This window comes from Anarhichas minor, unplaced genomic scaffold, assembly GCF_050575085.1.
Source record: "Anarhichas minor isolate MPS153535 unplaced genomic scaffold, ASM5057508v1 ptg000073l, whole genome shotgun sequence".
Classification (NCBI taxonomy): domain Eukaryota; kingdom Metazoa; phylum Chordata; class Actinopteri; order Perciformes; family Anarhichadidae; genus Anarhichas; species Anarhichas minor.
The window spans coordinates 4,400,073-4,426,682 of NW_027466519.1; the positions used below are offsets into that span (position 1 = coordinate 4,400,073).

General features: G+C 42.9%; 1 protein-coding gene across 1 annotated transcript; it reads left to right on the top strand.

Moving 5' to 3' along the window:
• niban2a (niban apoptosis regulator 2a) lies at nt 1-26,608 on the top strand. The gene is made up of 14 exons (XM_076079458.1): nt 1-55; nt 6,635-6,765; nt 8,066-8,194; nt 8,307-8,412; nt 8,651-8,818; nt 16,495-16,610; nt 19,651-19,755; nt 19,855-20,017; nt 21,547-21,734; nt 22,111-22,266; nt 22,541-22,654; nt 22,867-22,974; nt 23,509-23,620; nt 24,301-26,608. Exons 1-14 carry the CDS (start codon nt 1-3, stop codon nt 25,227-25,229), a joined length of 2,580 nt encoding a protein of 859 aa, XP_075935573.1. The 3' UTR covers nt 25,230-26,608.
• Nucleotides 26,609-26,610: the final 2 nt, after the last annotated feature.

Sequence of the window (26,610 nt, forward strand, 5' to 3'; positions counted from 1 at the left end):
ATGGGGGACGTGGTTTCCTCTCACCTGGATGAGGGCAGGCGGGAGGTGATAACAGGTAAGGCTGCAGTGAGGAGTGGCTGAGCTGCAGCTGAAGGATGAATGTAGTTTCTCACAGACTGAAGTTACTTAAACGTTTTTTTATTCATATCCAAAACTTACATGCTCATACAAATGTATAACAACGTAATTGACTGAGTTTTATCATAAAAGCTCTTAAAATGTCTATATTCTCCAAATAAGGGGCCGTAGAAGTCATCTGACAGTTTCAAATGTGTAATTTTCAACAAATTCTTATCCGATTTCCTTTCTCCATTTCTCATAAAATTCGTGCTTATGTGTTGGAGAAAGCTTTATTATAAAACAAATCTTTAAACTGAGCTGTCCTTACTGACCTGCGGAGGGAAATCCACTGAGACCCTCTGCATGATTTGTCACACAAATATCTGACTTACATTTCTTATTACTGTGGTGTTAAAATACATCAAATTGAACTCTAACGCCTGCAGACACGCAGCTTTTTAAGTCTCCCTCAGCAAGTGTCCCCTTTCCCGTTTCATTCTAGGACAAAGCTTCTCTTTCATATCAGCGTATTGTTGCCCTGCTCTACTTGAACAGTTCCCCCGATCTCTGCTGCAGGCCTATTTCTCAGAGATAATAAGTAGGTTTCCCAAAGGAGAGCATATTTGTATAAGTTTGGGACTGCCTGCTATTTAAGTCTCAGATTGCTCCAGCCTCCCACTGTGAACTGTGCAGGTCTGTGTGGTTATTTTCCAACAAGGAATGGGAGCAGAGGGAAGCAGAGGAACGATTGAACCACTTCCATGAATATCTAGGCCTGGATGCTTTCTTTAAAAGACAAGACTTTCATTGCTAGAAGAAGTTTTGGCAATGCATCCAAGGTCTAAAACATAGAAAAGAGAGAAGACTTGCTTGGTTACATTTTTTATTACCGTGTAGACTTTGTTGCTTTCAGAATCATTTTCAGTTACGGTGTTCCTTCAGGATTGTAATTGTGCTTGTGTGTATGCTGGCAGACAGGCACACTAGCATGAGGAAACCACTCCTGCAAACCGACGACTATGTTCTTGAGGTTTCAGACACTCAGCGTGTTTGTTGCTGCCGTTTCTTATGAACCAGAAAGAGCAACATTCTCAGAAACAGTTCAAAGTAGTGAGAATAACATTGATGGAAGCTGGTTTCTCAGTTTACATAAGGTCTGTTTATTACGACGTATCTGAAGAGACTGAGACTGGGTGTGGTATTCCTGAAACGATTTAGAAAAAACGAACAACAACAAATTTGATAATCAAAGAAAAGAAAAAGCTATTTAAAGAAGTCACTTTGGGATGAGGGGAATATTTGAGGCATCCATCTTTTGCAATGTTTTCTAAACTCAACTATTCAAAAAATAATGCATAGAATTCATAGATATAATATATATCCATTTATTTATTTTGCAGCCCTATAATGTAATGCCCTGCATCCTTATAAGTCTCTTCAAATCAAGAAATATGCATCCTGTCAGATTCCGAAGTTTACTCTCAACCCTTGGAACAGTTTGTGTTACAAAGTAATCTCATCTCAAAAGGTCCACTTAGTAGCTTTTCTGGAGCTTCAACTGCACCTCACATTCTTCATCAATGAAGGAACTGGCTCAACTGACAACGGTGTCGAAAAGTTGGTCCAAGTTAAAAACAAATTTAAAAACGTGAACATCCAAACTGTTGACAGAGCCACCATCATTTCAGGTTTTCAACTAGATTAGCCAAAGTAGTGCAATATTTTCATGTTGCGAGTCTGGCTGAGAAATACACACACATAAAAAGATGAATCAGAGGAGGAGGGAGAGAAGAACATAATGAGGTCGCAGAGGTAAAGCAGGTAGGAACATGTCACAAGAATAATAGCTGAAACTGCTGTCTGGCTCTCACACAGCCTCCATCTGTGTGATCTCTACCCATCTATCTGTAGGCCCTTTGCACTCTTCTTTGCATGTATTCAAGCATGTAAAGTACACAATAATAGCATAACAAATAGCATGCCCTTTTAAGTACTTTGAATGTGTGCGAGTGGTAAAGAGAGAGGGAGTGACTGTATTCTACTCAGCATTTTTGCATTGGGAGTCTTGTTTGGAGTGTGCACCTCCCGACAAAGTTATTCCTTCATCATCGCTGCCCAAGCACATTCTCACAAAATGATCTCCCTCGTGAGCCCACACAACACGGACGCAATATGCACTTAAGAGAGACAAAGTTATTTGCTTGTTTGACTACAGGATAGGTAAATAATGAAGACCATCCATAATGAAGATCTTGCAGTTGTTTCTCAAATATGTGTCGCAGAACAAGACTGCGACTTTAAAATGAAAGCAAAAGCTGAGAGTTAATTATGCTCACAATATCAGCCAGCAGCTTATGTTAACATCTCAGACTTCAATCGCTCATTTTAGTTTCTGAAAAAATGTATCATTTTTGTAGCATTCAACAACTAAAAGGCATGACGTTCTCTTAATCTTAATTCCAAACGTCACGTACAGGTACATACATCGAATTTGACATCTGTATTTAACCCATCCTAAGCAGGATGGAGCTGGGGATCGAATAAAGATGATTAAGGGACAACCCACCATAGCAGCTTAGCCACAGCAGCCCCAATCACATGCATATAGGTGATCCTTTGGTTCTCAGGGATAAACTTCAACACAGCGGAGCTCAGCCGGGGGCTTGTCAGTATTCCCACACCAGCCCAGGAAAGAGAGTCCTGCCCCTTTCCTGGAGTTTGGTCCCAGTGCTATGCATAGAGGTGAGCCCAATATTATCGAGTTGGCACCGCTCCACCTCCCCTCAGATCTGCAGCCATATGTCTTGTACACTTGGGTCAAGAAATGAGCACAGCGGTCAACCTGGTGGTGAGTTGGATCAGATGGCAGGGAAGACTGTCAGGACCGTCAGGAACAGACCTGGTGAACCCAAACGTGTAGTGAGGATGAACTGAGAACCTCTGGCTGAGGCCTCTGTCCGTGAGGTCCCGGAAGAATTTATGATGGATGTCGTGGTGGTGACTGAGAAAGAGGTCATCAAGGCTAAGAAGAAGACCTTTTGGGCTTTGTTGGCACAGGTGTCTCCTGAAGCAGCAGACAGGTACCATGAGGCTAGAAGGGCTGCGGCTTCGCTGGTAGCTGAGGTAAAGACATGGGTGTCAAGGAGTTCTCACGAAGGGAAAAGCAGGGATTGCTTCAGGCTGTGTTCAGCAGGGGAGGAGAACCACTCACCGTGGTTGGGGATATGGTCGAAGGGTGGAAAGAGAACTTTGAGGGACTCCAGAACTCAACGAACACATGGGAGGCAGCTTTTGAAAATGTGGGAAAAACCTGCATATCCCTGGCGGAGGTCTCTGGAAGCAGTTAAGAAGCTCACCAGCAGCATGGCGCCAGGTGTGGGTGAGATGCGAAAAGCTCTGAACATTGTTGGTCTGTCTTGGCTGACGCAGTTCTTCAATGTTACATTGAGTTTGCAACATTGCCTGTGGAATGGCAGACTGTGGTGTTACCTCCCATTTTTTCTTTTAAATGGGACTTAAGGGTTCATGGGTGTTTGCTCATCCAGTGTACATGTGTTTTGTGGACTTAGAGAAGGCTTACGGCCATGTATCTTAAGTCTTGTGGGGTGTAGCGAATTATCTGATGTCAAAATCATGTCAGAGAAGAGATGAGGAGTTTTGTTTTGAAACTGAGCCAAGTTGGTTTTCAAAAATCTGACTCTTAAGAGTGAAACAGATCACCTTATAGCAAGCCATCCGTCCCTGATACTATATAACTAAGGTGACAGCTGTGATGGTATTGTCAGCAGGAAGTCAAACACGTTTTCATTGGTTGATGGGCTCTGCCGGTGTTGTCAGTTTGTCACCAATTATGCGTGTGATTTTCATGGATAGGATCTCAAGACATAGCCAGGGTGAGGAGAGTGTCTAGTTTGGGAACATCAGCTTCTCTTCTCTTTGCAGATGAAGTGGTTCTGTTGGCTTCAGCACACAAAGGGGTGGTTAGCAGTCAAATGTGAGGTGGTCGAGCTGAGAGTCAGCACTTTTAATTCTGAGGTCATGATTCTCTCGCAGAAAACGGTGGATGGCTCCCTCCAGGTTGGGAGTCAGTTGCTACCTCAAGTGAAGGAGTCCAGAAGTATCTTCTGGTCTTGATCATGAGTGAGGGTAAACTGGAGCATGGGATCAAAAGACGGATTGGTGCCGTGTCAGCAGCAAGGCGTGAAGAGAGAGCTGGAAGGGAAAGCTTTCAATTTACCACTTGATCTGCGTTCCAACCCTCAACTATGGTCATGAGCTTTAGGTAGCTGCCGTAAGCATGAGATCGCGGATAGAAGCAGTCTAAATAACTTTCCTACGTTGGGTATCTGGACTCACCCTTAGAGGTGGGGTTAGGGGGCCTTCCTTTGGAGATTTTCTCGCCATGTCAAACTGGTAGGAGACTCAGTGGTAGGTAGAACCACAACACGCTAGGGAGATTATATATCTCATCTAGCTTGGGAACGCCTCAGGATCTTCCAGGAGGAGCTGGGAAAAGTTGCTGGGAGGAGGAATGTCTAAACTACCTTGCTTAGCCACAATGACCAGGCCCCGGATAAGTGGCAACAAATGGAAAATGATATCAAGATGTACTCCATCTTAGATATCATGTTTTCCTGGTCTCTAAGGCTGTGTTGCAGTTAATTAATTCATATAACACACTTAGAGTAGGGTCAGTTTTCTCTATGGGTCTTGTATGTGGTGTATGAATGGATATAACGGAACTTTTTTGGCATGCCTACACAGGTTGAAACAGGATTGAGTATGTGATTTATGATGTGGCCTTTGTTCCCAAATTCCAATTTCAAAGTGCCCAAAAGACTGCCCATGTGCAATTATCCAGTCTGCTGACTTTGGCACAGCAAGACAACCAGTGGAAAGTACCAACTCTAAGGAAGCCCCGTTAGCCAGCACTAATCTTGTGGAAATTTTCACAGACTGTAAAGAGAGAGTTTCTATGAACATCTGATATCCACCATTATAGAATAACAAAATAAGATGGATAAGATCCATATCTTGTGCATAACATAAAAATAACTTTTTGGGACCTCAGGGGAGACAAAGTATCCGCATTTGACTTGAGTGAGTGAACCAAAACGGACGACAAGACATTCCTAAACCGTAGGGCTTTTTTTAAATATAAAAAAGTATCAAGATTCAATAGCCAGCCCGATTAAGTGGATTTAGGAGGAGTCTTTGTTTTAGCCGTCTCAAGAATGTCCTCTATTTTTCCTCTGACCTGCCCTTGCATCTCCTCGTGGTATGACGCAGAGTTTTTAACAAGTTTGTGTGTCCCTGTCTCCTCCACATTCTCTCCCCGTCTATCCTGTCCTGTCAGCTCTTTCCTTCCTGCTCTCCCACTGGATGCCGGCTCTCTCTTTCCTGCGTTGTCCCTTCCATAAACATCATAGTCAACTCTAGTCTGCTGCTGACTGAGACAAACACACCGATCGACTCGCAAACTAACTCATTTTCCAGCACTGGAATGTGGGAAAAGCTCATGTCCCCTCCAGAAGGTTCTCGGACTATTTAGTAGGATGCTGCTCGCAGACAGTGGTGGAAAAGAAATGCTGAGTCAAGCTGTGGAAAGGATCTATGCAATACAGGAAAACATTGATTCATCTGAATTGATACCCATAGGGAGACTCCATACTTTCGCTCCAAACTAGGGCTGCAACTAACAATTATTTTCATGATTGATTAATCATTACTCTATATAATATATCTTAAGATACTTGTCACAATTCCCAAGGTGACATCTTCAAACTATCTTTTTTGTCCGACCAACATTCCACAACCCCGAAATGTTTGATTTATGATAATCGTTTTGAGGCTCAGACAGGAAACTTGTATAAAATGACAAGTAAGACATCTATACTTCTATTTAATTGAATGGCACAGCCATAAAATAAAAAAAATATTGAGTATATAGGTAGGTGTACAATGACTTTTGACTGGAGTTGTATTTTATATGCAAAAGCTTTCAGTCCCAAAAATTGAATTAATTACAGCGCTGTCCCAGACATCTTTGATATAAAGTGAACTGTGCTGATAACACGTTTGGTATCGCTTTGTTGAGTGCTGCACAAGCGTCACTATGTTTTCTTGCCCACTTTGAATTTTACTATATGGCACTTTTCATAAAGAGCCGATAGCGGCGGGGGAGGTTGTGGCCTTTCTGACAGGGTGAGACTCAATTTAAGACAGCATGTCCACACAGGAGAATTGCAGCTCCCCAAATAAACACAGCCAATGTTTAACAAAGATATTGCAACTGATACGTTTTGAAAATAATTTCTAAAATAGCGCTGATAAGGTTGCAAGACCTTGTCAAGTCTTTCTTGTTGGAAATTGGAACCAAACATTAACTTTTACCATTTAATTCAAGCTTTCTTCATTATTTGTCATTGCAGGATGGTCTTTTTTTAAAAACTTAAATATTTGTACCTTTCAGCACAATCTATTATTGTTAAACATTAAGATGTGATTTTTCACTTGTCTGTGTAAGTGTGGATGTTTCCTGATCTTGTGTGTCCGTCTGTGTGTCCTCCTGTAGCTCGGACCAGAGATGTGATGAAGGAGTTCAGCGACGTGTACGAGCAGCAGTACGCAGTCGCTCTCTTCAACAGCGTCCGCTATGAGATAGAAGGAGGAGGAGGAACGCAGTCACAGCTGCTTCACAGGAAGGCACGTGCAATTGTATCTATTACAAAAGAGAGGTTTAAACCTGACTGGGGCTGTCCTTGACTAGAGAAACTGTTTCGGTTTTGTCGACTAATCCATTAGTTGATCTGTAAAACTGAGTTTCTTCACAAAGAATCACACAAAAGCGCCACATAAAATGTTGTGTTTACCAGATATACGCTCATTCATTTCTTGGAAATATGCCAGTCAGCGTGAAAAACGACTAATCGCCTGAAGAAATCTTAGTCGACTTAAGACCGAAATGACTGATTAGTCACCTAAACGACTAAGAGGGAGCAGCCCTCAACCTGCTTAATGGATAGAATGATAAAAGACAAACTATACAAAGAAAGAATATGTGGATTCCACCTGTGGCTGGATTTAATATCTTTGTCATTTCTCAAACATATAACAGGACGTTAGTGATACATTTTCCTGTCCTAAAGGAAAATTGGTTCCAATGATGAAAATTTGCTACTAATTTAACAAACTGAAATCTCTCCAGCTTCCTTTCTTCCATCTTACAAGCTGTCAAATTAATTGACACTTTTGTTTTTAGCTAAACGATTTATGAATAACACAACCTTGCATCAATGTAAGCTTTGTCAGGCAAACAGAGCTCGATGTTCTACACGAGGCATGAACGAGCTCTTTCTCGGGGTCTATGTGCCAGTAAATACCTCACGAGCGAGGCCTCTGCTCGACCACTTTTTGTTTTCCTCTCATCTTCTCGGTTGCCGAATGTACTGTAGGTCCCACTTTTGTTCACATTTTCAATCACTGAGGGGGAAGTGGAGCACATTTCACACATGAACGGAGATGCCGTTTGGAGTTCTATTATAGTAGTTTTCTGCTCTCTTCACTATGCGGAGGACAGCTGCTTGTGAGTGCTTATGACAGAAGAGCAAATTTATGCACATGTGAATTAATGCTTTGCAAACACACACGTGTGTGTGTATATATATATATAACAAAATTAACAGATAAAGTAATTTAACAGTTTCCAGCAGCAAATCTGTTCTCTAACCCAAGTGCCTCTTTATGTTTCAGCTCTTCTACTCACTTCTGTCCCCTTCGTTCTTTCCTTCCTCTCTGAGCGATCTCAGTTACAGTATTACTTGATCTAAAACAGGAAATCTGAAAACAAAGTGGGTGGTATGCATCCTTGGGTAAACCCACACAAAACAAACAAAAAAAAAGACCACCTACCCCTTCAGGTCTCTTGCAGAGTTCAACCCCTCTCTGAATAAACCCAAATTACGCACATATGCTTTGCAATGATACATAAAATCTGATTTTTCAGGACCCTCTGGCAGGCCGGTCCATCTTCTCAGGGAGTCTGTTTCAGTATCTGGAGGAGAATCGGAAGTGGAGGAATCGCTTTGTATCTGTGCCAAACAGCTACACCATCAGCCTCTATGAAAGCAAAACAGTGAGTGCACTTCATACTCGACTGAACGGTTGTCCGATTCGGTGATTTGGGCACTTGTGTTAAAACAGCTTGCCGTGTTTTTTTTTTTTTTTTTTGGCCATCTCTCCAACAGGCACACGAACGAGGCCTTCACTCGAGAGGAATTATCAACTGCGCTGGGTACAAGGTTCTGACCTCAATAGAGGAATACATGGAGCTGATTAATACCAGCCTGCCAGGTAGGAAAATGACAAAGAAAATAATGAATATATATACTCTAAATATGACAATATATATGAGAAAATATGGCAAAAAATGGTTGATAAATAGTATCGTATAGTCTGTTTACGTGAACATACATTGTTGTTCTTTTCGCTGGGCATTAAATCAGTATCATTTTTGAAAAACTCCAAATTAATGAATTCAATCTAGATCTTGCAGTTCCTCATTCTCGCTCCGTCATGTGACCTGTTGCAGGTATCAAGGCCAAAGTGGGCAGTAATCCGTTCATCAAGTGTGCGACCGAGTTCCCCCTCATCCTGTGGCACCCGTACGCCCGCCACCACTACTTCTGTGTGATGACGGAGAAGGAGCAGAAGAAGTGGCACGCAGTGCTGCAGGACTGTGTCAGACACAGTAACAATGGTAAGAAAAAGACAAGCGCACAACGACTTCACGTGTGGAGAAGCAAGGAAGTAACACGGCTTAAAAGGGTCCCTGGCAGTGATAAATGAATGGGATTCAGAGTATTTATGGAGCACTGCAATGAGCACAAGAGATGATAAGTTGTTAAATTCAGTTGTCCAGCGCTTACAGTACATGTCTTTCTCTCTGTGCTCCGGACAATTCGTGCCTCTCTCTGCCTGTCTACCGTTGTTGGTGGTTCAGACGAGGTGTGTGTGTGTGTGTGTCACAGTGTGAAGCCTTTACATGCCTTCTGAGTGAGCTGGTTGAATGTGAGGTGCAGCAGGAATGATGGGTATTTGTTTTATTTTAGTAGTCTTGGCTACAGTGAGACATGTTGTCGTCGTTGGATCAGAGCTCCAAATGTTACACATTTTACAGCCAAGATAGACAATCACTCAACTAGTGCTGCAGGGACTTTATTTACTCAGCTGAGGAGAGAACCAGACCTAATTAATCGTTTAGCATATTTAGTGAGAAGATTACTGGTTTTTGATTAAGCTGTTAATTCACAATCAACTCTCCATTTGTTTTCAATTTTTTTTTTGATGATGTGGATTTAGGCTCTGAGAAATTGTTGATGGGTGTTTTTACAACCAATAACCAATTAATCAAACCAATAGTAGACGGAGTAATCATGGTCCTGAATAGCCCTAATCCCTTCTCTTTCCTGAAAGGCTTTCACTGTGAAATATTTACATTAGAATTGTTTACTTTAGCATCATGAAAGAACGGCAAAGCGGACTCTACTCTAACCATTGAGGCATTATCATTAATGTCATCAGTGTAGTGATGTGCTGGCCCAACGAATGGCTACTTCCAGGATTGGGGTGATTGGCCAAAAAAATTAAAACATCAGAGGGAACTGCGACAAACTACATTTAAACAATTTCTAAAAAATAAAATCAAGCTAAATGCATCATAAGCCGACGTATTTATCAAAAGCTTGAAGAATGTTGTTGCAATGACGAGCTACTTTTCTATTAGACTTTTTAAAATTGTACAGGTCGGTTAACCCGCCCTTCTTTGTTTGATCGTCATTATTTGAGTGTTGGCTGCTGTTCGTGCATTGATGGTCTTTGCAGGATACTGCGGTGCGTTTTGTATTTGGTTGCAAAATAGAAGGTGTTTGTTTTATCTGGGTGGAGAACTACTCTTGATCCGTTATTAAGGATTGTTTTTGTGATGGCGTGACTCATGTGACATTGTGTTGAGACACAGGAGGCAGAGACATGCCGGCGGATGTTCAAACATAAGGCAATCCGTTTTATTCTCATGTTGTCATATCTCTCGGCAAGACAACTTAGAATGGCACCTTTGGGCTTTGTGTAGAAGAACCTAAAGTGGTAGGAATGATTGGCCCGCTTCCAAACCTTGTGGCATGTTGACTCAAATTATACACTATTCAGAATTAAATGTAATAAGCAGGTCCATTTCAATTTCGATTTTGCAGCAATAAGTAGGGAGTCCATTCGCTGCCTTCATTTAAGGTGAGTCAAGGTCATTTTTGTGGTTGTGGGCATGTGTGATCTCTCATTCAGTGTGCTCTATTTAGACTGGAGACAGAGAGAATCCGAATGAGTGGGGAAGGTGGGGAAGTTGAGATATACAAAGCAGAGATTCGGAGATAAACGAACGGCTGCTGTTGTGAATGTGATTGGGCTTGCTTGGATCTTGCTGGCTGCAGAGAAAGGTGGTGTGGACAGAGATTGTAGATCGAGCGTAGCTTATTCATAAAGGTTCTTATACGAATTATGAACTCAAGACCATATCTATAAAGTATTTAACTATAAAAAGCTGAAGATAACTGGCTATATTCACTTGCCAGTTATTCCTATTACAGCAACCTTTGAATCTAAGATACACATAATCACCAGACAATACTTAACATCTTTACATAACGGCACCCGAATACACCTTTTCTTTGGTACTTCTAGTATTATTACTTCAACGATATTAAGGCGAGACACTACAGGCAAAAACATTGACTGTAATGCACTGAGATTTTGGGCCGTTTTATTCCTATATACATGTAAACTAGTGGAAATAAAACAACCAAAATACATATTTAGGTCTTTACTTTATCTATTTTTTTAGTATTGAGCAAATAGACAAAGTAGTAGTGTCTCATCTGCATATTTAAACATAAACTTTCAGAAAATCAACTGTGGAAGGGTTATGGTGACATCTATTAGTTCATTTGTTTAATGCATTTACCTGTAGTAAATAGTACCCACACTACAGCAGTTTTATACCTATTATATGTTTAACTTTGGGGAACAATACATAATAACATTTTGGCAACATATTGCTAACATCCACTTTCTTTAGTACATGGAAGTTTCGATGCACAAAGAAAAGACTTTACCTTAGCTGACCCTAAATTTCAGGCACACAAGTACAGTCTGTACTGCCTGTGGGCGTGTACACACGAGTATAATGTCGTTTGAGCTCTAAGGCTACAACAGCTTTCCTCATATGAAAGCTTATGTATGGCTGAATTATCTGCAGTAGTGCTCCAAGTCATTGTCAGCATGAGTCATCACATCTTTGTAATCATCAAGTGAGCTGCATCAAATCACTCAGCACCTACAGAAAGATGCAAGCAAGCATGCATGTTAGTTTTTCTAAATGTTTCCACTGTAAGTTGAGGCCCAAACCATCTTGTATTGAGAACAAAGTTGCCCAACCTGATTCAACCTCGTTTTGCACTTAGCCAACTGAGTCGCATGAATTCAAAGCCTTATCCCTAACCACACAGCCAATGGGCAAATAGAATTAGAACTCAAACACCAACATTAGCACACATGTTCTGACATAAGTCTGCCTCTTGTCTGTATCCAGTAAGCTCACCCGTTACTTCCCCAACACTACCTGTTCGGGCACGCTCAGTGAACGACAGAGTCCCTGCCGTACATTCCAGCTGTGAGGCTGGGCTCCGGGGATACGTTGTAAGGAACAGTGAAGAGCGTGTTGCTGTTTTACTGTCGCCGTGGCTGGTGTCAGTGTGGATTTGGCATTCATGTGTTTGGCCTGTTTTGACACGCCCACGCCCAGGCCCACCTGTGTTTTGAGGAAAACCAGAACCGGTAAAAGACTTTTCCTGGGAGTGATAAATGGTTTTACAGCCTGACCCCTGCCCTCTCTGCAGTTTCATTCATACACTCATATACATACACAGACACACACACACACACACACACACTTGATAAGGTTGCAAGTAACACCTTTTTTTAAATATTAAATCATTACTAGCAAGAATTAATGGCTGTAAATGGCATACACTCAAGTGAGAAATGACCAGTGCATTTACCACTTCTGATTCTTACAGAGCATGTCAGTAATGGTAAAGAAAATACTTCAGTGTACATGAAGAACAAACTTCTAGGAGCACAGAAGCTTTAGGCAAAGCAGTTCCTCAGCTGATCACTGACACTATTCAGCTGGGTTTGATAAGTAAAAACCACAAGTCAAATGTAAAACATGGACACACTAAAGCTCTATTTTGAATTCACTAAAGCTCTTGTCGTTTTATCCTCAATAGCTCTCCAGTAAAATGAGTGGCCGCTGCTTTGCATCGTCTTAACAGGATGATTTGCAAAGCATCCTGATAATGAGCTCAGTTAACAGGTGACTTCATCGCAGTATTCTGCACAACATTTTTAATTGCTAAAAGGAACTTTGAACTAGTTATGAAACAGTGTCAATTTAATACTGATGGGTCCGACTCCCGCAAAAATCTGCGCCCGGCAGCAGCAGCTCCTTGCAGCCAGGAGCAGAGCTTTGCCTCGCTGCTCCGCCGGTCCTCTCTGGGAGCCGACACAACACTGCTGGCAACACAGGCCGTATTGCTGGGCTCGCTGCAGGGAAGAGAGGGACGGGAGAACCAGAACCAGGACAGCGCAGGGCAGACCGTCTGACCCTGCTGCAGTAAATGAGTGGTTTTCTGGAGGGAAACACTACCGCTTTTGTCCACAGGGACCGCCCAAAATCAACACAGAACCAAAGTTCCTCGCAGTAGCTTTAATAGCACTTTTTTTTTTTTTTAATCGAAATTGGCAAACATTTGTTAGTTCCAGCTTCTGAAATGTGAGGATTTGTTCCCTTTGGTTTCATATCCTTCATAATTTAGTTTTTGCTTTTGAATTGTGGGTCAAGCAAAAGAAACAAAACGAGGACATCATCTTGGGCTTTCAATACATGTTGAATTTTTTGTAATTTTTACGATTCATCAATTAATAAAAAAAAAAACAATCAAGAAATGAATTGATCATACAAAATAATCATTAGCTTTAGCCCTTGTGCAGCAGTCCAGCAGCCAGGCTGAGGCTGCATCACATTAGCAGTCAAAGACTGCGCCAAAGCTGCTACTGCTGGGCCACTAGAGAACCATCAATCAGAGACAGGTCTCCACCCCCACAGCCTCTAAAACCACCACCAGCCCCCTGCTCTGATCCACAGACCTCACACCAATTCCACACCGCAAGAAGAGACGTGCATTCAAAAAGGACAATACAAGTACATTTCAAGCCAGGTGTGTGGCTTGTTAGTCGCAGAGCAGTGTGCTTTTCGGCATGCTATATAATTAAAAATGCTGACATTTTTGTACTCTATGGTGTCACGTCCAGACAATATATTAGAGCACTAAAATACAAAATAAACCAAGACGGGGTGTCCAGCATTCTCTCAGTTGCTGCTGCTGGAGGTAAGGATTTGCTAAAATTGCATTTTAGGACGTATTCATCAATCATGCGTTTGTGTTGTCTGCGGTTGATGGTACATTTCAGTGAGTATTTATTGCACTGTGGGTTTGGCTGGTTCCATAGGGCTGCACCATCTGGGGAAATGCTACTCATGCATGTCGGTGGGAGCAGCAGCAGTGTGAGGGTTCGAATGAAGTGTTTAAAACCTGCTTTGATCTCGTGAAGGCAGCTGCCCTGAAGGCGAGGTCTAATCAGACAATATTTGACAGTCAAATGCTTAGTGGGTTTTTAAAAACGTCAAATACATTTAACTCCGGGAAAACACGCGCACACATTTGTAGATGTGAAGGCCTGGGAACTCATCCACAGCTGCTGCTAAGATCCCACCAACCAGAGCATGGTGTGCAAGGCAGGGAGGGAAATGCCTCACATAAAGAGACTGTGGTAAGTGCTGCCACATGTTCTATTTATACAAAGTACACACACACACACACACACACAGAGCAGAGAAACTCTAATCTGCTCCTTGATCTAGCTTGGTTCAGACATGGAGAATGTGTGGTGGTTTACAGGCCTGGCACCAAGAAGAAAACTCTCTAAAAGTGAGCAACAAGATAAGAATGTAGAAGACTTTGCTTTTCAGGTATTTCACATTGGTGATCTGACCGTAGTTTGTGCCCTGAAAGTGTTCAAATGACTGATATAGTCTCGTAAACCAAACGGCAAACACAAAGACTGAAGGTGGCTCCCAGCCAGACCAGTGCCAGGCCATGTAAACCGTATGAAAGCGCTTCATAATACGCATTTACTATTACCATTTATTTTAGGGCTCTACTCAAGTCTGTTTTTGCTTCTCTTTCCCATAACTTCCAGTCACGCCCGCAAAAACAGGATACTGATTTTGAGCTACAGTAGGTCAGCAGTCTATCATCACCCACAGCTACTCAATATGCATGTACCAGGTTCCTATTACCATTGCAGCTGGCTAGCTAACATGAGTAAAACACCAAAACATCAAGAGTTAGAGATCCAGAGGAGGAGTTGGGTCTGTCATTCCTATTGCTATTCTTTGTTACTTCTGTAAGACAGATGTAAACAGGAAGTATAATGTTACTTGCCATGGAGTCTGTGAGTTAGTTATGGACTACACAGAATTCAGCCATGTGAAACCATCCAAATCAATTATATTCATGGGGAAAAACTGGTTGGTTGACTGTCAAGTACACTTCAAAGGGCCATGTGGCTGTTGTTGACATGCACATGATCAGTTATGAGTCATGAAATGTTTGGTATAAGGATCTTAAACCATAACCGCTGCTGCGTCCCTCAGACACTTTTCACTGCATTTGACCTCCAGACGATGTCTGGTCACCTGCCAACGTGGCAGCCTTCTGCGCCGTTACTTTCCCACTGCGCCTCTATCCTTATCCAGTGAATTCCTATGAAACCTCGTGCCAAAACAAGCCAACACACAGCCTTCAGCCCGTCAGCAAAAAGTTAGTGGGCTGGGAGCAGAGACAGCTTCCTGTCTGACTCTGGCCCTCCCCCTCCTCACTTCTTGGTCACTTCCTGTCTTTGTCAGCCTCCTCTGAGTCACTGACGCACAGACAAAACAACTTGATGGACACACACACACATTGAATGCTTGTGCATAATAGACTTCACATACAACAAAACAGATTATCACTCTGTTGGAAAAGCAACTATTCATCCATTGTGCCGTTTAGGAAACTGAATTTGTATCTCTCATTTGTTTGGACTTGAAGAAGAATCTGCAAGAGTGGAAGCTGTACTGTCCCAAACAGGCTATGCAATTTAAAAATCTATATATTTGAAGAACCACTTTTTTTTGCCATGTCATCCTAAACATTAGCCTGATGTTACTGTAATGGGTCGTTTTGGGGCGGGTCATTTCATTCGAAAAGCGGCATCACTGTGGTACTTGTACTATATATTAAGTAAGGGGTCTAAATATTTCTTCCACCACTGCTATAAGGAAACTACTTCAGTGGAAATTGTACAAGTACAGCACTCGCTGTAAGTGTATAAAGTATTGCTGCTATTGTTGAAGTTGTGTTAAATTATTGACCGATCATAAATGACGGTAAACAACATTTCAATCAGGGCTAGTTTGGCAAACAGAAAACCAATCCTTTAATTACACATGTCTCCATCAGAAGGACTGACTGTTGTTGTTGCCACACGAGTAAAACACAACTGAAGCATCGGTCCCGTTTATTTTAAGGAAGAACAAACTGGTAATTATAGGGGTGTGTTATTCCATACACCTGCTCATACTCTCTTGTGAGGGATGTTTAACTTTGCCTTGAGAAAGGCAGCTGTATTGTCATCACTTAAACACAACCACATGATAGGAGCCAACTTCCTAAAAACACACGCATGTTGCCGGGCGCATTGTGAGCTGCTGCTATTGTCCCGTCAGCTGGGTGTGGCGGTAACCCGGGGCAACCACATGAAATCTGTCCTCCAACAAGCCGACATCTTCCCGTTTTGGTTGATGACACAACTGTGTGTGCGATGCGGGGGCCGAACGTGCATGTGTCACGTCCTGCACTGCAGCGACTGTTACTGAATATACCGCTGGCCAAAAATGAGACACTCAGACCGTCACACAGAAATTACTCTGATGTTATGGAAACGGTTGTTAGGGTGGGAATCTACAGAAACAAATGAAATTTCCGAGCATTTGTTCATTTCATCTCACGTCAAGAAAACACCCTTTTAGTCATTGCAGAGGATTTTGAGACCTTACTTTAACACAAAGAAATCGTGCAATTAAAGAAAAAAAGCGACCCCCAATCTTAAGATCATTCCTCTCAGTCAAGGGCATCTTCTTCATAAAGAGGGGAGAGAGGGGGTCTTCTCTCAGTGTTGTTACCAAGCATCTGCTCTGCTCTTCTCTGCCCCCAACAGGTCTGTCAGAGGACAGCACTATTCAGACGCCAGCCTTCACCGACTCAGTGAGACTTCAGAGACAAGCCAAGGGACACTACGGGACCTGGGACATGATGTGCGGAGCGCCCCCACAGGTCAGGATCTCAGATCACAATAAAACGCTGTCTCAGCTCAGGGGTTGGATCCTATAAAGTCTGCATTTTCAAAAAATAAACAGGTCCATAAGGCCTTTCCCATTGTTCTCCACTGGCACAGTATGTACACATTGTTGGTTGTTTGATGCCAACTTCCAGGACATTAGACCGTGAGTTTTAGACTACCTCATTTTGAGAGGTTCAGCCGTGCATGCAGGTTCCCAGAAAAAACCCTATTTGTGTGCTACATCCTTCAGAGGTTACAGCCTGTGATTAAAAATTGACACTGAGGATCTTATGCCCCAAATGGCGTGCTTGCTGCAGGTGACAGTTAAAAGAGGTATTCAGGAAGAACTACGAAACAGTCACTGCGAGTACAGGGCCGTAGTTCAACCTATTGAGAGGCCACAATGATGGATGACGACATGCACTGGTAGAGAAAATAAGCTGGGCTGCTTTCCAGAGAAAAGTTTTCTCTCAATGAATAAAGCTCAGGAAAAAACACTCCATCTGCTTTATAAACACACCCTTTCTTCACACTGAAGTACAAGACTGCACCTACAGAAGACCTTCAAACAGAGCAACAAGACCCCACCCCTCAACATACCAGCGTTCACATGGACACACACTGTTGATTGGGGTCTCCCCTCTGAATGAGTCTCTTTCAGTGTCTTGCTAGTGCCTCACAGTCGCTCTGTGCGAGGCCGGTTCCAGGCATGGGCACGGGGCATGTGGTTCTGAGTTTTATTAATCCTGCAGGGAAAACCACAGCACTAGAGCTCAGCTGTTTTAATGTAATTGGTAGTAAAACAAGGTGTTACAATAAAAACACGCGTTAGGTGAATGTAACTACTGTGACAACAATCATGTTTACATTCCTAAAGCCAGGTTACAATATTTCCTGAAGACCAGAGTTTGCTTTGAGCGAAGAGGAAACACCCGCAGACAAAAACCAGCGAGATCAAATCAACCCAAAACATTCATAATACTCAAACATGAATATTATTCATAATACATACACTAAACAGAGCATGAAGGCATCAAAGTGCACCCACAAAACAACAAGGAGAACAATGAAGAGACCATCTTGCAGCAATGGGATCACACCATAGGGATCTCTACTGCACACTATCGTGTTGACAAAATCAGTCCACAAACAGAGAGATAAACACCTAGCAAGGTTCTCAAACCCGCTACAGTAGGTGTCTCCAGGACCACATTTTGCCACAATAAAACATCAGTGTCACCATAAGACGTAGGCTTAATCCACAAACAAGGCCAGTGGAAATCCACGGTAGCAACATAAGAGCAGAAATGAACAGCCAGTTGATAACAAGCCTTTTCTATGGAAGACATTTTAACATGTAGGAAACTCACAGGTGTAAATTATGAAATTAGTAAGGGCTGAATTTCATTTTGCCGTTTTAGTTTCAGGGTGCTGGTTTTGTGGGATCACACACTACTTTGACAAGTCAAAATGTCTGCTGTGAAAAAGGCGTATTAGCCTCACAGCTGACTGACACAACAAGCACCAACTTACAAACGGTTTAATGGCAACATTCTGTAGGATAACACAAGTAGCATTGGACAACACTTACCTTAGTGATGCGACTGTGATGCGCAGTCGCCTTAGTCTCAAACGGAGGACAGGAAGACAGGAAAAACTCCAGGTACTAGAGTTGTTCATGGCCAACAGGTGAAACAACCAACAGATGAGCCAGGCTCTAACACAAAGATTTCTTCTACAAAAGAGTCCTGCTGTTGGCTCTGAAATGCTACATTAACGACGGTGAAGGTATCATAACGTGTTTGAAGCACAGCTTTTTAAACAGTAGATAAATGGATCCAGTGGGTGGTTTAAAAAGCCTGCATTTTTAAGAAAAGTGTGATAAACAGGCCCTTTTCACAGCAGCCATTTTGACATGTCACTGCAGGGTAAACACTGGTGTGATAAATAACATTAATTATGGCCCTGTTCCATTTAGGTGGGCCAGGGCCCTGGTTTTGTGCATGTGGGCTCACTGGAATGGCTGTGACACACTAAATAGAATGGGACCTCATTAATTTGTATCAATTCCACCTGTGTTTACTCTGCTGTGACGTGTAGCGTGATCGAGCATTTTCAGCGTGCTGTTTTCAGGCTAAACTTTGACTAGAAAACAAAATCTATAGCTGATACAGAAACACAAATGTGTCACAATAAGCTATCCAGTGTAGACATTAAGGGATGCTAATAAAAAGGAAACAAAAAGTATACTTTTCACAAAAGCTCAGTTTTTATGGCCTTACTATGTTGATGGTATCCAGATAGATGTTAAAAATGACACAGACTAAATTGAAGCATCATTAGAACAAGGTAACACAAGTCACAGCCACCAATGCAACAATACTATTTAATTTAGTGTTTCCAGACAAACAAGCCTTTAGGCAAACAAAGTACAATATACCCGTTGTTTGTCAAGCTTGGCTGTTCTTTTGTGTGGAAAACACTGCTTTTGTCTCAGCCGGTCAGTACTGGGCAGCAGCATGTTTCACCAAATATTATTTTAGCTTCGTTAAAACGTCATGGAGGTGAGCCTAGCTCCATGTGTGTGTGTGGGTTGTGAGGACAGTGCCACTACAGCCAGCTTTCCTGCCTCTCCGTATCAATCGCCCCACTGTTTCCATGTAACCACCAGGGAAAGAGGCTCCTCTTTTTTAAGGTTTATTTTTGTTTTTCTTTGGGTGCAGGATATTGGTTGTTTTTTTGACAACACCTCTAGTGTGAAAATGTCCAGTTGGCCCAAAATAACTATAGTTGTAAATAGTAAAAAGGCGGGACTGACCTTTCAGCTCACAGTATTAACTAATAGGACCATTAGGTGGAAATCACTCCAACACACTTCAGTCAGATTTATTACAAACTAAGGAATTTTCTTTATTTTAATTCATTGAGAAATTAAAAAAACTCCACAGAATATAAAATGAATTACTGAAAGTGTGTAAATACAGAAATATATTGTGTGTATGTGTGTGTGTGTGTGTGTGTGTGTGTGCACAGATTCTTGCTAATCTGGTGATGGAGACCCTCCACCCGGAGCTGAGAAGCGTTATTGCACCTCGCCTGAGGGGGAAGATGCAGCAGAGGCAGAGGCATTGGATGCTGGTGAGTTCAAACACACTGTACAGTGCACTGCAGACATGCCGTACAAACACAGGAGAGTCCCAAACCAATTCATGTCTTTGAACCACTCCCTCCATCCAGATCTCCGATGCACTGTACAAGCAGGTGTTGTCTCAGACCACCGGCCAGTATGAAGCACTGGTCGAAGCCTGTGAGGCCCAGACAGCTCCGCTGGACGCCAGACTGCGAACCGACATGGACCAGATCATCGCGTCCAAAGAGCATGTCAGCAGCAAGATGCGAGGTGACGAAATGCTACATGCTACAGTCAAAATGCTACAGTTCATGCTGCTTTCCATTCATGTTTAGGCTGTAAACACGAGGCAGACAGCCCAAGATGCATCTTGCTCTATATGTTGAATATGTTAGGGCCACACACCACAGACAGTGATGCTAACGTACCTTTTGCATTGTCCAGCAGTTTGCGGTCAGAAAATAGCTGCCACCATTAGGTAGACATAAATATTCTGTTATCACAGGTGCACAACTATATGTGTTTTGGCTAAACAATATTTGGCTAAATGGGTTAAATGTGGTTTTAAAGTTTATTCGTGCACATTGCATAACCATCATGCCGAAAGCATTCAAAGCACGTCCTAACTACACATTGATATATAGTCATTAAAATGCTAGTCTCAGCCAAATTTAACCCAGACACCTATGTTTTACCTGTAAATATCCAAAACCATGCAAACTGGGACGTTGTGCACTGTTAAAAACCAACTAAAACATTGATATTTATGTACAGTATCACAGCTGTGAGTAAGAGTCATATAAGGACTCCAGTCTAACATGGATGTATTAAACAAAGTAAGACCCAGGGAAACAATTAGAGCAATGGTAAAGGAGCGACGGAATAAACAAAAGACAGGAAGGAATGCTGACAGATGTTTAACTTTTGGTTGCATATTTGAATCTACTGTTAACTGAACACCACCTTACATTTGCCCACTTATGTTGTGCAAAAAGGACTTGGTTCACTCGTTGCTCGTGGTGCCGTGTAACATGATCTTCCCGACCTCAAGTGGTCGTTTCATTGTTCACTTTCACCGTTTACTTTTTTTCTCTGGTTCGGGGATTCTTGCCTCAGCCATTATTGGTCAGTGAATAACGCCACACTGCTCAAGTTTCCGACATTTGGCACAAACGGGGCCTTTTCTCTGTAACCTGCCTCCATATCTGACATTTTCCTGCTCTTGTTCTCTCTGTACTTTCTCCTCTCAGCTCAAGCTTTGTACGTATTTTCCTCCATCACTCACTCAGCACCGGAGCACCCACCCTTTGAGCGGAGAGCCTGTCAGCTCTCTATTTAAATGTGTTGGCACAGGCTGCTCACATCTTTCATGTGTACTGTTTGCTATTGAGCTGAAGTGGCAGAACTGCATTCCATCACTTTTCTGACTTTATCCCACGAATATGACTCAAAACTATGAGTCAGCTTAGCAAAGTCGTGCTGGTTCACGTTACACGATGGGAACACAGAGGTTTGAGAGTGGTAATCCAAGCCGTGAGTTTCATTTGGTTGGCTCCTTTCAACGCAGGTTACCTTTCCAACAGTTGGGTGTAGGCCCATCTGAGAGTCAGGTGAAATGTGCAGGGCTTTCATTGAACGTCATGCATACCAACCATTTCAACCCGGCAACAAACAAACACGCTGTATATTGGGATGACTAATTTGCAGAGTTCCTGGCCGTAGTGTGTTTACAAGCTGCAGCAACTAACCATGAACGTGATCTTTTCTTCCGTCCTCTGTGGGTCGCTGCTGGCATGCAGCTCTGGTGTTGCCCAAGGCGGAGCAGCTCCTACAGACAAACGTCCAGCCCTACATCAGCTCCATCCTGGAGGCCCTGATGGAGCCCACCAGCCGGGGTTTCTCCGAGGTTAGGGATGTTTTCTTCAGGGAGCTCGTGGAGGTCAGCAAGAAGTCGCTCAACGGAGGGGGGAAAGACGTACTGGGAGACGTGAGTCATGTTTTGCTGACTGCAAATATTTCGTTCCCTTTTTTGTTTCTGTGCATGAATTATTGTAAGGAAGTGTTAACACGGTTCATAGTACCTGGCTTCACAAGTCTACAGGAGTTGTTTGATAACCAAGGTAATGTGGAAGGAGGGTGTTGTCACTGTTCTTTGGTTTGTTTAGCTGAGGACCTTAAAGCTGCAATACTTCTCTGTGGGTTTGTCACTATGACCCTCATTCACATTAAACATAGTAGTCATGGAGTCTCCTCAGCCGCCCTCGAAGGACTTGAACAGTCAACTCAACCTCTTTCTCGGTTCCGCTCATATAATTCTCACCTCCTTATCTCCCCCCCCCCCCCCCCCCCCCCCCCCCTCTCAGCAAATGGAGAGGCTGTCCATGCTCGCCTTCCACCCGGTGAAGATGCAGAGCTCCTATGAGAAGGTGGAGCAGCTCAATCTGGAGGGGCTGCAGCAGAGGTTCGACGTCGCCAACCCCTCGGTGTTCGTCAGCAGGACTCAGATCCTCATGAGGGAGGTAAGACGCTACGGCAGCAGTTTTCTCTGATATGACACATTGAATCAGAATACCTCGAAGCAGCGTGTGGAGGCCTGAAAGCACTCCCTAATTCCTTGGAAGACAAGACGCAGCCTGTCCTGCTTGTGGTGAAGTCTCTACTTACACCTGCTGGACAAAAAGAGTACAACAATTTGTGAAGATCAACAGTGAGCTGTGGTTTACTGCCACTACCAGCATCAATCGGTTTCTTATTCTACTGTCTAACTTAAAACTTCTTTTTTTTTTTGGACAGCAAATGGACAATGCAGTTTACACATTTGAGCAGCTGCTCAACCAGTCTATGGAGACCCAGGGAGAAGAAGACATGTGCAAGACCATGCAGCGATGCCAGGACAGGGTTCTCAAGGTAAAGCAGGAAAATGAAAAACAGAGAAGTGGTATAGTAGATGAACGTATTTTTCTAATTTCCTAAACCTTATTTAGTCAGAAAGTATATGGATATGTTGTCTATTCCAATAATCTCCAGAGGTACTCTGAACGAAGATGTGAATATGATAAGTGCAATGATTAGAAACGCTATTATGTTACCGACTCATTTTTCTTGTCTTTCCCGGTCAGAAATACGATCATGACAGCAGCACGGTGCGCAAGAAGTTCTTCAGAGAGGCTCTGCTGCAGATCATCATCCCATACATGCTGAAGCAGCTCTCGCCATCCTACTCACCTGTGAGTATCATGCAAACTAGCCTCAAATCCTCCTTTTTTTTAACGCTTTGACCCTCTTCAAATTGCATGCTTTAGCATACAATATGTCCTGACGGTGTTGTGACTCTTTCCACCTGGTGCTCCCACTGTGCTCTGAGTTTCAGCCCCACCGTTTTGATGTGTATTTAGGTCCAGAAACTAAAGTCATAATTAGAAATTCCCATCACAAATAAAAACAGCTGAGCACTTCTTTAAAACCTCTCTTTTTTTTCTAAATTGCAGTCACAAGACTTTTTGTTTTTTTGTTTTCTGCCATAAATTGACATAACACTCTCCAATGCAATCAATCCAACTGCAAAGTAAATATAAAGAACTCGGCTTTTGACTTCTTTTAACTTTAAACTCACAAAACAAAGTTTGGATGCAACATGTGCATATACACATAGAAGTAATACAGGGTTGCATGCCTACTGAAAAGATCAGAAATGCAATCGGTCGTATTTGAGCAATGCATTGACTGCTGGAAGCTCATCCTTGCCCCTTTCCTCCCACCAGGAGCTGCCTCGCTTCAAAGAGCTGATCTTCGAAGACCTCGCCCGTTTCCTGCTGGTTGAAAACATGTTTGAGGAGGTGGTGCTGCAGTGTGTCTCCAAGGACATAATGATGGGTGAGGGACACACGCTATTTAGAAATAATATGGCAACAGTAGTGATAGTTCTGAATGTTATTCCATCAAGTTATCTCACTGTTCAAAAATTCACTCGAGCCGTTGTAAAAATCATTAATCACAGGACATTTACTCTTGCAAGAAGGAACAGAGTTGAAACACAAACAAGTTGATGCATCAAGGCTGCTCGGAGTTCTGACTCTTCTATATACTTGAAAACACACGCAGCATTGGCACAGGGTTGTTTACGATAAGGTCTTCGTCACAAAGGATAACACACACACATTTTGCGTTCACACAGCGTAATTATCACAAGGCCTGGAACATCACTTGAACAATTTGTTCCAGTCTCAGGGTCACTTTATCGAAATCATGAAGTCATGGTTGCAAATCAGTTCTGCGTAAGTATTGACATCTCTACAGGTTCATTATCTCTTATTTAGGGTCAACAGCTTGAAGTGTTCTTTCGGCCGTCAACTGCTTCTTAATAGACTAAACAGCTGCTGAGACGCCTAGTGTCACAGAAGGTTCACACAACCACCATTTGAGGACATACGCTTTTGTAAACGTACAACGTTCCTTAATCATTAAACGCATAATAATTAGTCATTCGATTTTTCCCAACACTCACCTACTTGTGAACACAGTGACTGATTTTCTTGTTTGCTTTTGTTGTCCAGCTGTGAAGGAGGCAGCCGTCCAGAGGAGACACAATCTTTACAGGGACAGCATCATTCTGACCAACAGTGACCCCAACCTGCACCTGCTCGGAGAAACCCCTCAGGTGGACTGGGCTACTAAATTTGGGGGCGATGAGCCAGAGGTCTCCGTTGATGGCGGCGTATCTGAAGGAGGGGGTTCTGGGAGCCGACGCAGGCAGGTGGTGTCCATGATCCAGCTCGACGGGGTCCCTGTGCCCTTCGAGTCCTGCCTGGAGGTCCCAGGTGTGGATCTTATCCCCGAGGAGGATACCGAGGAGGATACCGAGGAGTCTGACGGCGTAGAGGAGGACCGGGGAGAGGATGAGGAGGACCTAGGCCCGCTTGAGGAACCCAAGTCTCCTGACAGCGTGACTGAAATCAGAGACCTGATTAATCCAGTGGTGAAGTTGGCGCCTCCCGTGTCAGAGGAGAGCCAGAGCAACATGGCCAATGGGACAGAGCCGACCACAGGCACCGTCATCTGTGAGGACGGGGTGCAGGAGGATGTGACACATGTCACCACCATGGTGGACCACGTCCCCAGGAAATCTCTGCGAGACAAGTCGTCCACGCAGACAATGGTCCAGCAGCTGATCAGAAGCAAGAAGCAGGAAGCCGATGAGGAGCATCAGGACCAAGCAGCCATCAAGGACGCCATCGAGGAAATAGAGATAGCGGTGCAGGAAGAGGACAGCGAAAGGATTGCTGAGGTCTCCGCGGCAGAATCAGATCACGAGTCGTCGCCAGCGCCACCACTGGCTTCAGACTCCAGCTCGCACAACAACAGTGGCTTCCAGTCACCGACCGATGTGGGGCCGGATGAAGCTGAGCCTCAGCCAATCACAAACGGCCTGGACGGAGAGGACAAAGTAATCGACCCGGTAGAAGTGGAAGTGGTTTTGCCGTAGGAAGACAATTCTCCGAACATAACTCTAAAATTGGAAGGCTCGGAGAAATAAAATAGTGTGCATCACATGTAAAGGGAGAGAAGCAAAGGACTGTATTTAAAGGTTTAAGTCAAAGCGTATCGTCGTTGATATTGCACACTCCCAGCCTCCCCTCGACTTATTTTTTATTTGGTGATTGGTTCCTTTCTATGCAGCTTAGTGGATTTCGTTGCAAAGTTTCGCCAAATTTTGTGTTTGACACGGCTTTCATATCTGCTCCTTTACGCTATGTGGAGGTGGAGGGTCCATCACAAGGATCAGGGATTGTTAAAGTGGAAATCCATTTTTTAGTAAACTCTAAACAACTACATCTAAGTTATTAATGTTTTCAAGTTGTGCTAAAGGTTTGTTTACGTCACTTATATCTGTAAATCAGGCCTACATTTTCTTTTGCTTGACATATCAAATGAATAATCACCGCCGCTACCTGGGCAGCAGGGGGTGCTGCAATCAGCCTTTAGATGTTGGAAGGGGATTTGTTTTACAGCTAAAATGTAATTTTCCTACGTAGTCTGTTCTTTGAAAGCGTTTCCTGTATTCGCAAATGGCCTTTATGTTTCAACACCAGATATTTAGTACAATCTGTCAGGAATGATTTGCACTTCCACTGTGATATGATAAGTTGGATGTTTTTTTTAATCTTTTTGACAAAGAAACAACCAACATTCATCGGTTCTCGTCACTTTGCTTGTGGGTGCAGATGACCAGGATACAGTAAATAATGCGTCTTTAACTTGTAGGAGTTTGTTTTTAACTTCATGGTAAAGTAAGTTAAATCAAACAACAGTGACAATTTTCGATTTGAAGCCGATCTTTTCTAATTTAATTCAAACTTTAAATCGGGGTCATTTTTTTTAAAATATTAATGTTTGGATGACGTGGCTTTTACAAGACTTTTATATCCTTATTTGTGTTCTAAAATGAAAAAATAAGACTGTATCAGCGATACTTATCTTGTGGAGGACGTTGTTCACGTTAAGGAAATAGTGTTGGGTGACTGTAAATGGTGACATGACACAACTTAAGGTTCAGAAATGGTAAAACTCCACAAAACTAGAATAACAGGATGTATATCGGATGAGACATGTTTTTATTTTACGATGCTCCTCGGGTGGACGGGGTCTGTTCTGTCTGTTGTGTTATTTTGATAATATGAAACATGGAGATACGTGTTGCTGTTGGATACTGTATTTGTATCTACATCTCCAGTAATAAAAAAATAAATAAAAATACTGGAAATGAAAGGAGAAAACTATTCCAGGACAAATAGAAAAGAAATAGTGAAAGTACGGGGGACCAGAAGTGGAATTAAAGTATGTGAATAAATAAAAGTACAAACATC